This window comes from Tripterygium wilfordii, chromosome 4, assembly GCF_013401445.1.
Source record: "Tripterygium wilfordii isolate XIE 37 chromosome 4, ASM1340144v1, whole genome shotgun sequence".
Lineage (NCBI taxonomy): Eukaryota > Viridiplantae > Streptophyta > Magnoliopsida > Celastrales > Celastraceae > Tripterygium > Tripterygium wilfordii.
In genome coordinates this window covers 12,361,319-12,374,168 of record NC_052235.1, presented here as the reverse complement: position 1 = coordinate 12,374,168, position 12,850 = coordinate 12,361,319, and the positions used below count along the sequence as shown (strand labels likewise).

The window sequence follows — 12,850 nt, the reverse complement described above, 5'->3', positions numbered from 1 at the left end:
ATGGCAAGAACAAGAAGAAGACGTCGAGTTACTATTTTATCTGAAGAAGAGGCTGGGCAACATGTTCAAGCATCTACAAACAGTAATAATGGTGCGCATATTGAAGAAAATGGAGATTCTCAGGTGCCATCTCAAACAGAAGCAACAAATGAAGTGGAAGTAGATGGCATCGTTGATACCATTGGTATACATATAAATGTTTGTTGTTTGATTTGGTATTTTTCATAACAAATATGTCTACAGAAGTGTGTTCTGTCTTTCTTTACAGATACGCAAGGAGTGAAGAGAACTCGTGGACGAACACGTCTTGCTGATGTGTGGGAACTCCCTGCGGATCAACGGATAATTGTCCCCTTTAATGATCTTGGACAACCAATCAAAGCTGCAGGTGGACTTTTGGGCCAATTTTTGGATAGCATTGCTAAGAATGGTGAGCTTTGTTCATTGGCAAAAGATGATTGGCGAAAGTTTACCAAACCTGAAATTCAAGAGATGCTTAAAGTTGTGGAGGTATCTTGTGGTAAAGTTTTATTATTTTAAATAACTTTGAATTATAGTTATTAACATGATAAATTTTAGGGTAAATTCTACTATGATGATTGCTATGACTATTGGGTATTGAAAACAATTGCAAGAAGATGGAGAGACTATAAATGTCACTTGAAGTGCAATATCTACCATAATCATGATATTGTGGAAGAAGTAATTCGTAATAGACCATCAGATGTAGATGAAGCGCAATGGGCAACTCTATTGGAGTTTCGAGAAGGGAAAGGTACTTTTGCACATAATATATTTTTTAATGCATTTAATCATGTGTTCAAGTTATTTCTCCATAATTAACAAAGCATTGTGTTAATATTTTTTAAAATTTGTAGAAGCGTAGTGAGATCAACACAACTAATAGAAAGAAGCAAAAAATCGCGCATACGTCTGGGACTAAAAGTTTCGCTAGAAAGGCTGAAGAGATGGTATTTTTTGGCTAATTATTATTCTATTAATTATATGATTGTGTATTATATTGATATTTTTTTACTTGTATTATGGTTGGCAGAGAGAGAAAACCGGTGTTAACCCAACTAGAGCTAAATTATTTCTTGAGACGCATAAGAAGAAGGCGGGGGTTATGCAAATGATGAGACCGCAGCTTTAGCGGTATTTAATTTCTATATTTGTCGAGTTTATATATACATGATATTTGCATATTGGTTGTTCAATACAAATAAATTTTGTAGGAGAAACTTACTGCAGAAATTGAGGCTACATCTTCAAAACCATCCCACACCACAAGTATTGCGTCAGAGAATGATGCATATGCGGCGCTTTTTGGAAAAGAACATGCTGGACGTGTACGTGGTATTGGTACAGGACCTCCTCCAACCCAAGTGTTCGGAACTAGTTCGCGACGTCGATTTAATGGGATGTCATTCACTTCTTCAAATAGCGGAGAGATGCAGGAGTTGAAATCCATGATGATGACCATGATGGCACAAATTGGACAACTATCTCTTTAATTAAAAATAATGAGGATGTATATCAATTTATTTATTTAATTTATAGGCACCAGACACATCCAATGGACATAGGCGATTGTCATCTTAGAGTTATGATCCTCAAGATCGATCCACTTGGTCGGTCCTACGAATGAGCATTATGATCCTCAAAACTTGTTAGTTTGGGATGTTTGAGAATCTTGATTCACCTTTTGCTTTTGAAGACATATAATTTCTCAACAATGTTTAATTTTAGTTTGTATCCAAGATGTTATCGTACGTAGTACATTTTAGTTTGTTTCTAAATTGGTTAATTCTAATTCACATACATGTTTTTGTTGTATTAATGAAGAATGTGGGATACCTTATTTTAATTTGGGTACCTTGTTTAATAGTTTTTTGATGTATCATTTTAACTTTTCGCACTCTTTCATTTCATGGAGTTAAACAAAACAGGGTAATTTGTGTGGACCAATTAACAAATGATGAATTATTAAAATATAAAAATATTTTTAAAAATTCTTACCTAGTGACGGTTTAATACACAAGCCGTAGCTAAGCTCAGCAACCTATTTCATAATTGTCACCATGATAGCGACGGTTTATAATTGCTGCAAAAATTGCGGCGGTTTTTGGACAATAAACCGTCGCAACAGTTAAGAAAAGTGGCTGACAAATAACAACAAAATAGTAGTGGTTTTAACCGTCGTATGGTATAGTAGCGGCGATTTTTTCGACGGTTTAGAAAAGCGTCGCAATAGGTACAGTGACACAGTCTATAGCGACACTTACAATACCGCCGGTAACATTATGTAGTGGCGGTTTTTTCTAGCTATAGCGGCGGTTTAATCCCCCGCTATAGACCCCATTTCTTGTGGTGATTAGAGAACAATATTTCAAATATCTTGGTTCTTTTATTTGAGAGAGTCTCCAACATTAGCTTGGCATTACTATTAACCTCTTCAGACCTTGACCTAGCAATGACAGAAATGAACAATCTAGAAGAGAGATTACAGAGAAACACATAAGAGAAAACACACATGAAGGAGCACCTTCTTTCTTATCATTTCATAACGGACAATGCTAAATCCCCATTTTGTGACCCTTAAAAACTTTTAAATCTATATAGCATTAAAATAGACATTGATTAAAAACTCATGTAGGACCCACTTCACATTGAATGGAGGTTTTTTGGGTCACTTTTTGGGGCGTCAAGCATTATCTTTACAAGTAGAAGCCTATATACTAGCTTAAACCGTATTAAGCTTGCCACATCATCAATTGCCAGCTCAGCACAATCAGTTATTCCTAACAAAATTATGAAAGACAATATGAACTAATACAATCAATTACCGCTTGCAGGATCATATCAATGACAAAGCTAGACAATTATAGGAAATAAAATAACATGGATCAACTAATAAATCATAAGTTATCTCAAGCAAGCGGTCAATATCTTGACTTTCTCCGTAATATATTTTAAGAAGGTGGATCGTATATAACATGCTTATGTGAAATTGTACGGAAATAGGTAAAAAAGATAATGCTTTAAACCTCCAAAAAGTGACCCTAAAGACTCCTGTTTAATTTTTAGTGTTGAATGTGAAGTGGGTTCTACATGTGTGTTTTTAATAAATGATTATTTTAATGCCACAGAGAGATTTGGGGATCACAAAATGAGGAATGTAACATTTTTCTGGTAAAACATATGCACACATTCTTTTAAATTAATGGATTGATCCAATTGCTAGTAGAGACCCACAGTTGAAACAATTCATTGGAGCCCATGATCCAGTAAAATCAACTTAAACCCAAACCCAAACCCGACCCCAATTCATTGTACTTAGTACTTACCGCCACTATCCTACCGAAGCCCAAGAACCTTGAAATTTGAAGACAATAGGAGGTAATATGGTATGCAACTTGGAGGCTTGGGAGTTTCACTAACCAATTAGAATAGCAAATTAACCCAATTAAACACAAATGAACCCAAGTCCAATACCCAAATCAGAGTAACCCCAAAACCTCTAATTAACGTAAAATAACAATAAAAACCCTAATACCAACTAAGATTAGTAAATGTGCTTCATTATTCATCAAAATTCGTAAACAAACTAGGATTTGGGAAATCCGACTACAACTGGGATTAGAAGAAGTCCAACGAAGTTTTTTCTATCTATAAATACCAATCAATAACAGTACTCTCAAACATTCTCCATCAATTGTTTCATTCATCATCTTCGTGCAATCATAGAGACACGATCTTCCTTTTTCATGGCAGCTAAAAAGACAAAGTTTCTACTCCTTTTCTTCTTGGTTTCAACAATCCTATTGACTGCGAAAGCAAGCCAAGAAGAGTCCAGCCGTAACACACATGATGGCAGTAGTGAAGTTAATGTCTCTGGAATCGTCAGTGCCCTTGAAGAGAAGGGTTATAAGGCGATGTCATCGACTCTGAACAACTCTCTAACTAGCCTATTATCAAACCAAAACGCCACCAGTTTTACCATATTTTGCCCAACTGACGTTGCCTTCGCCAGTTTGAGAGAAGTGCAGTCTCCAATGACGTCCCTTGGGTACCACGTTTCACCCTATTATCTTCCAAGAGAGGATCTAGAGTTAAGAACAGAGACTCTTCGAATGTATTCAGGAATCAATACACTCCTTCCTGGGAATTCTCTTGTGGTGACTTCTCAAGTACCTCATCTTCATTCGGAGTCCGACTTCGAGGCTGAACTCAACCTAGTTAAGATCGTTGATTGGAACATCTACAGTGATGGACAAGTCATTGTTCATGGAATTCTAGACTTTTTCGATCCTGCAGCTCAAGCAATTATATTTCCATTAGGGGTGCACATGGGTCGGGTTGGGTCGGGTTTAGGTAGATACCTCACCTGACCAGCATGGGATCGGGTTATTGGTTTCCCAACACTCACCTGGCCCTCATTTGATGTTGGGTAGGGTCGGGTTTCGTCAAATGGGTTAGGGTCGGGTCAAAAGATGAAGCTAATAGCCATGGTCCCAATAAAACGAAAATTCTATATATCCCTAACAATTTCTTCCATAACCATCCTAACACTATTGCGTTATCTAATTACATTGAATTTCGTTATTACATTGTCTAATTATATTGACTTTCGTTATTACTTTGTCTAATTACATGTTATGGACGATTATGAACGTATTTGTTAGGGATACGTAGCATTGTCGCCAATAAAAAGACTTTAAAAATTCCAAAAAAAAAATCTCCATACCTTCAATGTCAAGAAAATTAGCAAGTAGATACGCTTACAGATGCTTCAAAGTCGGTAGAAAATAGATCTGAACTTCACTCCCTTGATCATCAATGGCTTCAGTTGACAAAACTAAGAACTAGACATGCATATATAACTTCACTGCAGTAGTTCCAGCAAAATAATTTTTTGAATAAACAATCATTTGACCCTTATTATTGCTTCACTCTAGTAATTCTAGCACACGATTGAATGACTGACCCATTGGTGGTGGTGGTGGTGGTGGTGGTGGTGGTGGTGGTGGTGGTGGTGGTGGTTGTTGGTGGGCGGTGTAGTTACCAAAAATTGTATGGTCCCATTGTCCGGAATGCCAGAATTCACAGGCCCAACTAGCACACTTTGACCCATGCTAATGCCCATTCGAAACGTTCAAGGCTCTGTCCATTGACAACACGATCACGTGATAGCAAACAGTGACCCTGACACCATATCGGACAATAACGGCTAACGTCCCCTCTCATACTTGCTTTATTGTATTCATGACGTCATTACTTAATAGGAACTTCCTCTCACCTAGCTATGGCGCGACCACAACTAAGGCGCCTGGACGCCCGGGCGTCAATCTGGCCCACGGTCATTCCCTCTTAGGGAGCACGATCCTGTCCAGTTGACACCAATATCCTTGTACCTGATAGATACATATCCCCACGTATGATCTCTTATCACATAATATATATCAATTCATTTATGATTGCCCACTGCTACTCTCCATTCTGTGACCAACACGTGTCAAACTCCCATCATATATATGTCTTGACATTCCCATTCTGCTTTTCGTCTACCAACCCTGACACGTTCGATATACTTGACTTTTATGCTCACATACACTGGGTTTTACCAAAAATGATATAAGTTGTTGACACAACTCCCGAGGTCTGTCCTCACTTTCATATAAATACCCTTCTCCTACCTTGGAGAAGGGGATCCGGACATTGAGAACCAAACATCGAAACTCTTCAACCCCTCACTAAATATTCAGCCACAAACACTCTAGCCATCGTCGATCTTCCATCTTCGATCATCACTGACTTAATCGTCGGAGCCTCTACAACCGGCACCCCCCAATATGGTCTGAGAGCTTTCACGGTTGTTTTTGTTGTGACATTTATAGGATTCAAAGGTGCAAACGAGCCTCCACATAATCAAAATTGACCTTTCAACAATTGTAGAAATTGCTACTACAATTTGGCGCGCCAGATAGGGTGTAATACCCCGACCCGGAAATATCTAAGATTAGCAAAATTTAAAAAAATAATAAAATAAATAAATAAAAATTGTAAAAGAAATGATTAGTTCAAATATAAAGGCAAAACTGTAATTCTGAAAATTTAAAGAGCACATTAGTCATTTAAAAAACAAAAAAGGGAGGAGAGAATCGACTCCCCTCTCTCTTTTTTTTTCTTCTTTCCTTCTTTTCTTTCTTTTGGTGGTTGCTCTCACTTCTTCCTACCCTCCACCAACCAGCAGCTGCCACCAACCACTTTTCCTGTCAGTTTTGGTCGCCGACCAGCCACCATTTCCGGCCAACATTATTCAAGCCTTTAGTTCACCCATTTAGCTCCAAATTAGAGTAATTAAGTCAAAAATTTTCTACTCTCCTTAGTTGCTGGAAATTAGGTTTTGACACATCAAAATCTTGTTATTTAGGTGCAATTGAAGGAATTTATAGTTGGGTAAGATCTCTACAACCTTGTATTTGAATTTGGGGTTAGATTTGGTGAAGATTAATCTTAGGGTTTTATGGGTTTGAGGATAATCTTTGAATATGATGAAATTAGTGATTAAATAGGTTGACTTAGACTTGCTTATGATTGTATCTATATATATTCCATTTTTGATTGGAGTTGCAAGCTTGGTTAGATGAGGTTCAAGAACTTGGAAAGTCTTGGGTTAAGAAAAGGTAAGGATTTCTTGATTTATTGGGTTATTTTGTGTTAGTTATATGAAATTAAAGTTATTGGTATGTTGATTCGATAATGGGTTTACCGAATAATAGGTTGATTGTGGCCGGAGAATTCAAGGTTGAGTATTAGCTTTTACATAGCTAGTTCTTGGAGTACGAGGTACAGAAATTCGACCCTTTGCTATTCTCTTTGAATATGTCCTCCTATTAAGAACGTTTATCTTTTCTCATTGTTCATTATGTTTCTCGTTCTCGCCTTAATTGTCCCTAAGGGAGAACAACCCCTATATTGCATACCACCCTATATTGTTCAGTCTTTTATTGATCATGGATTATTCTTGAACATGCATCATGTAGTAGTATATATATATATATGTAGGTTGTATGTATGTATACTTCATTGTTTAACCATGTGGGACGTGCATTGTAGTTGCACGGTTGATGTCGGGTATAGACCCGTACTCTCCTAGGTTTGATTGATGTGAATTACGGAATGCCGGTGGGCTGTTCAGGGTTCCTATGAGTATGGGAACGCCGGTGGTTTGAGTCAGGATTTCACATGTACTTGAGGCACCATGCGATGATGTCGTTGGGCTGTTCAGGGTCCTGATGAGTATAGGGATGCCAGTGGGCCAAGTTAGGATCCCGTATGGTGTTGTTATCTACTTGTGTTTTGGGTGTACATGATGTTAGTTATCATATTGTTGCATTTATGTTTTTCCTTAATATTTCAGCCTTATATTATTCATTTATTCTTTATTATTCCCTACTGGGCCTTTCACTCATCCTTTTCTTCTCCTTATTCCCTCCTCGCAGGTGAGTCTAGTTCTGGTACCAGGGTTGCGGATCAGGAGGAGCGTGCGTGACATGGATAGGCCCCTGGAGAGTAATAGGACTAGATGGTTCTAGAATTTGATTATGTTACTAGTATTTTGTCATACTTGTTTTTCTCGATTGAGACATATGTGATACCTCAATTCGATGGTTGGATGAACGGTTGGGAGGGTGCTCCTTGTGATCGGGACTCCCGAACCTAGTTTGTGGACTTCGTGTCCTGTCAATTGATTATGCATGCAGGATTCTCTTTACATTGGTTGTTTGATTGTACATGTTATTGTGTGTGGAAATTTATATGCGATTGTTAGGTGGCCTGAGGCCCTGCTTAGATTTGAGAATTTATTTGTGATATGAATTGCTAGATGGCCTGAGACCCTGCCTAGGTTTGGGAATGTAATTGTGATATTTACTTGCCATTGACTCCAGGTTGGCATCATCCGTAATAGGGGAGGTGCTGTCAAAATTTGTGGTGACTTAATGATTGAATTAATTAGGAGATTGATTAAGATGATACCAAAAGTAACGCATTCCGGGTCGGGACATTACATAGGGGGCTATTTGTAGTCATTTGATCATAAACCTTAGAACAAGTTATCGCTATGGCAAACTCGGGTGAAGTTACAACGAACCAATTAATGGAACTTATAGTAGCCATGGAAGAGGAACTAACAAAAAATAGAGAGGAAATGCATTTGAATAACACCCGTTTGGAATCTTTAGCAAGTGATAATGCGGCCCTATGGGAGGAAGTGCTGCAGCTCAAAAACCAAAGCCCTTCACAATTCCAAAATCCAATTCAGACCCATATCCCACCTATCCAAACTTATGACCAAACACCACCTCAAAACACTTTGTCTTTCCCTCTGAATACACACTTCATCCCCGAAGTTATACCTGAATAGTTCAATGTCTCTACTTCAAAAGACAAATGACCTAAAACGGTCAAGATCCCTCAACAGACGAGCGGGGCTCACATGTTGATTTGACTAACTCTCCCAGTTATAGACCTCCTCCTCCGGTACATTTCCCTCCTCCTTCCGTGAGAGACGCAATTAACGCAAAAATGGCCCGCCAACTGGCCGAGATGAATGAAAGGATAGACAAGCTTATGAGCGTCTCTCCTACTTCCAAGAAAATTAGTGTTAACTACTATGCATGATCGCTGTTCACTAATCACATTTCCCTAACCGAATTTCCACACAGATTCATCATTTCGAATATGAAGCTGTAAAACGACACATATGACCCAGAAGACCATGTGTCTCATTATAGGCTAAAGATGAATGCCGCCGCTATTTCCCATGGCCTGAACGAAACTTGCATGTCAAAGGTTTCGGATCAACTCTTATTGGTCTAGCTCTGCGTTGGTATTTCAACCTTCCCAACGGCAGCATCGCTTCCTTCGAAAAACTAGTTGAAACTTTTATGGTGCAGTTTTCAAGCAGTAAGAAGATCCCCAAGCGCTCGGACGATCTCTACAGGTTGCCTCAAAAGGTAGGCGAATCCTTATGTGATTTCCTATCTGGGTTCAATACAGAGAAAGTGTCTATCATATGTTGTGATCCAGGAACCGCCATCCAAGCGCTCAAAAGCTATTTACTTCCTAGTGGAGAACTATATGAGGAACTCACCAAGTGTGATGTCTGATAGGTATGTAAATACCTATCGTTTTGGTAGTTAATCATCCCTCTTAAGCCTCTATTTGTAATAAATTTAGTATGTTTATAGGATGTTACGCTTTTTGTAGGGATAATTCGGGTTTGGATGAAAAGCGACGAAAAAGGGATTGAATTGGAGAAAATATCCACCGACCTTTGTGTGTTCAAATGGTCATAACTTTCTGCAAAGTTATTGGATTTGAGCGAAACAAAACGCATTGGAAACTAGACATCTCAAGCTTTCCGTAAACATAAAAATCACTCAAAGAGGAGGTCATATGGACATGTTATGATCGTTTGAAGTTTCCCAAGGCAGATCCAGAGTTTTTGGTGAAGAAGTGTGCATAGGCGCAATGCACGCCCAGAATAATCCCATCCGCCCAATCTAGGGAGCGTTGATTTGAAGAGAACTGGAAATATGAGCTTGCGCCTAGGCGCACGCCTTGGTGAGATTGCGCCTAGGCGAGATTACAACACGCCTAGGCACGTCGTGTAGTTTTTTGGGCCATCTTTTATATGTGATTTGCCCTAGCCGCAGGTAGAGGGGAGACTTCGAACAGACTTTCTGAGGAGCAAAAACAAAAGGGAAAGGTGATTTTTGGAGTTAGGAGGAGAGATTCTTCAACCCAACTTGAATTTTCTCAACTCATTGGGTTTATTCATGCTTTTCTCATCTCTCTTCTTGTGTTTTTCTCTCCCTATATGTTATTAAACTACTTTTGCCAAGGCTAGGATGAAGCCTTGGGTTTGATGACTTTGTGTATGACTTGATTTACATATATATTAGTTGATTTGGGTATAAATCTTGTGTTTCTATGTTTGATTGCAATTTCTTCATGCTTGTTGTGTTTGGCCAACACTATAGGTTTTTGGATGAAATTGTTTGAAGAATTTGCTTAGACGGTAATATGTCAAGTAGATTATGCTTCTTGAAACTCTTGATTATGAATGTGTCTCCCTTTAATTAGGTGACAATTTGTATGAATCCTAATCTCCATAGAACTTCATGAATTCCTATGCATGTTTAGACCAATAAGATGGCTAAAATGTATTTAGGAATATCCGACCTTAACCAATAAGATAGCTAGTAATCGATTTTAGGGAGATTTGGCTTAAGTGCGCTAAAACCAACTTAGGTACGGATTTGTTATGCCCGAATTAACAAATATGTGTGTGAATTTGTCTCTTTGCAAGTCATTTCCCAAGGGGGATTCTGAAGCCTTGGTGTTCATCTCATATTCATTGACTCATCTCATTCATATTAATTGCATTAGTGATAGTTTGCATTAGCGTAATTTGCATCCTTATTCCGAGAAAATACCAATAACACTTTACTATTTGTTTGTCTTTAGTTCAATTGCTAAACCAAACAAACTTGAGTGGAACTTTACTCTTTTGCATTGTCCATACATACATACAAGTATTCATTTGGATTAGACATAACTCCGTCCCTATGGATTCGACCCTTGCTTATCATTGTGTTGTAGTCGCCGACTAGTACACTTGCTAGTAAGGTTAATTTAGGCCCAACAATGTCCGAGACTATGATGAAGCCCTGATTAAGGCAACAGCCTATGTGAGATCGGAAGAAGAGGTAAGAAGAACGTCTTTGACACCTACCAAGGAAGAAAGACGTGAAGATAAATGTCAGAGGAAAGAACAGTCGGGTGCCAGTGATTCAAATGGTAAACGCCCCTGCAAGTCTGAAAGGACTGACTACGACAAAAACTGCCCAGAGTATCCCCTCTGGATAGCCCAGGTTGAGGCTATGGCAGTACTGAAGAAAATGGGGAGTAGCATTAAGTGGCCTATAAAATGAGAGGGTGTCGGATGGAAAGCCCTGACTAGTGGTGTGATTTCCATTAGGACATAGGGCATACGACCCCGGATTGTAAGGTTCTGAGATACGAGGTCACTGATTTACTCAAGAAGGGTCACTTAAGAAATCTGTTATCCGAGAAGGCTAAAGCTATCTAGAATAAGAAAGTAGAGAGTGAAGAAGCGCCTCCAATCGGAATTGATAGCAACGCTAAACGTGATCTCTAGAGGGTTAGAAATGTGGACTCTCCTATACTACGACGAAGTGACATGAGAAGAATGTTGCGAACCCAGCTGCCAAAATCACACAAACACTCAGAACCTTCATCGACCAGGTATTAGTATTTGTAGAAGATGAAGCTATCGAACTCTTACACCCTCATCAGGATGCATTAGTGGTTACGCTTCAGATTGCAAATTACAACGTCAAGCGGATCCTAGTCTATAATGGCAGCTCGACTAATGTTATGTTACTGGAAGCCTATAAGGGGATGGATTTAGATGAAACTCTGATCGTGCGTAGGTCTACGACACTCGTTAGGTTCAACGATGAGGTTAGTCACACGTTGGGGGAAATTACCCTACCAGTCTATGCTGACAGAATAAACAAATAGACCAAGTTCTCGATCCTAGACTCGCCGTCAGCCTACAACGTTATTTTGGGCCGCCCCTGGTTATATTCTATCAGAGCCGTGCCCTCCACTTATCACCAAGTGTTGCGCTACCCAACAAAAAGTTGTGTTAAAGAGATTCTGGGTGATCAACATTCTTCTAGAAAGTTGTCACCAAACTACCATGAAGGGTAAGAGCGAGTCCTCATAGCAATTACAAAGCCAGGCGCTTGGTCTAGAGCCAGATGAACCAGGGATGGAGAAGCTTGATGAGATACAAATCCACCCTGATTTTCTAGACCATAAAATGCTAATTGACTCACAACTACCTACGGAGACGCGACAAAAAATGATTCAATTCTTGGCCCAACATGACAATTGTTTCGCATGGACTCATGCAGACCGGGAGGTTGTTATGCATCAGCTCAGAGTCGACCCTGAACATCCACCAGTTAGACAACAGAGAAGGAAGTTTGCCCCCGAGTGGAATAGAATAGTCAATGAGGAAGTTCAGAAATTGATAGATAACAACTCCGTAAAAGAAGTGCAATACCCCGAATGGTTAGCCAACATTGTTGTTGTCAAGAAGAAGAATAGAAAGTGGAGAGTATGCATTGACTCTACTAATCTTAACAAAGTCTGTTCTAAGGATCCATTCTTGTTGCCTTACATAGACATGATGGTAGATGCGACGACCGGGCATGAGCTTTTGAGCTTTATGGACTCCTTTTCTGGATAAAACCAAATCCTCATGCATCCAAAAGATTAGGAAAAAATGGCATTTATTACGGAAGAGAGGTTTACTGCTATTTGGTGATGCCATTTGGTTTGAAAAATGCCGGAGTCACCTATCAGAGATTAGTCAACAAGATGTTCTCCAAGTACCTGGGGGACACTATGGAAGTCTATATCAACGACATGCTGGTAAAGTCCTTAGTAGAAAAACAACATCTTATACACCTCCAGCAAGCTTTTGACCTATTGATCAAGTACAACATGAAGCTGAACCCCACCAAATGTTCCTTCGGGGTGGTGTCCGGGAAGTTCTTGGGCTATATGGTAACGCAACGAGGCATAGAAGCGAACTCAGATCAGATTCGGTCTATTCTCAACATCCCCTCCCCAACCTGCATCAAGGATATTCAAAGACTTAATGGAAAGGTAGCAACACTCAGCTGTTTTATTTCCAGATCATCGGACAACTGTCGTCACTTTTTCTCAATCTTGAAAAAGACAG

General features: G+C 39.3%; 3 protein-coding genes across 3 annotated transcripts; all 3 read left to right on the top strand.

Annotated features, from left to right (window-relative positions):
* LOC119996968 lies at window positions 1-1,514 on the top strand. Its single transcript, XM_038843745.1, has 6 exons — window positions 1-184; window positions 269-510; window positions 580-744; window positions 879-971; window positions 1,055-1,123; window positions 1,236-1,514. Exons 1-6 carry the CDS (start codon window positions 1-3, stop codon window positions 1,512-1,514), a joined length of 1,032 nt encoding a protein of 343 aa, XP_038699673.1.
* Window positions 1,515-3,767: 2,253 nt separating this feature from the next.
* On the top strand, window positions 3,768-5,374 carry LOC119996967. Its single transcript, XM_038843744.1, has 2 exons — window positions 3,768-4,374; window positions 5,286-5,374. The coding sequence occupies exons 1-2, from the start codon at window positions 3,768-3,770 to the stop codon at window positions 5,372-5,374; spliced, it is 696 nt and encodes a 231-aa protein (XP_038699672.1).
* Window positions 5,375-8,589: 3,215 nt separating this feature from the next.
* Window positions 8,590-11,801, top strand: LOC119996965. The gene is made up of 8 exons (XM_038843743.1): window positions 8,590-8,640; window positions 8,799-9,020; window positions 9,064-9,176; window positions 9,274-9,284; window positions 10,756-10,958; window positions 11,051-11,146; window positions 11,338-11,556; window positions 11,778-11,801. Exons 1-8 carry the CDS (start codon window positions 8,590-8,592, stop codon window positions 11,799-11,801), a joined length of 939 nt encoding a protein of 312 aa, XP_038699671.1.
* Window positions 11,802-12,850: the final 1,049 nt, after the last annotated feature.

What these genes read in the sequence shown, in the direction of transcription:
- LOC119996968 (XM_038843745.1), top strand. Translation starts at nt 1, where the DNA reads ATGGCAAGAACAAGAAGAAGACGTCGAGTTACTATTTTATCTGAAGAA. An exon ending in TGGCATCGTTGATACCATTG is followed by an intron (nt 185 to 268) that starts GTATACATATAA and finishes CTTTCTTTACAG; the next exon opens with ATACGCAAGGAGTGAAGAGA. An exon ending in ATGTAGATGAAGCGCAATGG is followed by an intron (nt 745 to 878) that starts GCAACTCTATTG and finishes TAAAATTTGTAG; the next exon opens with AAGCGTAGTGAGATCAACAC.
- LOC119996967 (XM_038843744.1), top strand. Translation starts at nt 3,768, where the DNA reads ATGGCAGCTAAAAAGACAAAGTTTCTACTCCTTTTCTTCTTGGTTTCA. An exon ending in TCGGGTTGGGTCGGGTTTAG is followed by an intron (nt 4,375 to 5,285) that starts GTAGATACCTCA and finishes ATTACTTAATAG; the next exon opens with GAACTTCCTCTCACCTAGCT.
- LOC119996965 (XM_038843743.1), top strand. Translation starts at nt 8,590, where the DNA reads ATGGCCCGCCAACTGGCCGAGATGAATGAAAGGATAGACAAGCTTATG. An exon ending in GGATAGACAAGCTTATGAGC is followed by an intron (nt 8,641 to 8,798) that starts GTCTCTCCTACT and finishes GTCTCATTATAG; the next exon opens with GCTAAAGATGAATGCCGCCG. An exon ending in GAAATCTGTTATCCGAGAAG is followed by an intron (nt 11,147 to 11,337) that starts GCTAAAGCTATC and finishes TTCATCGACCAG; the next exon opens with GTATTAGTATTTGTAGAAGA.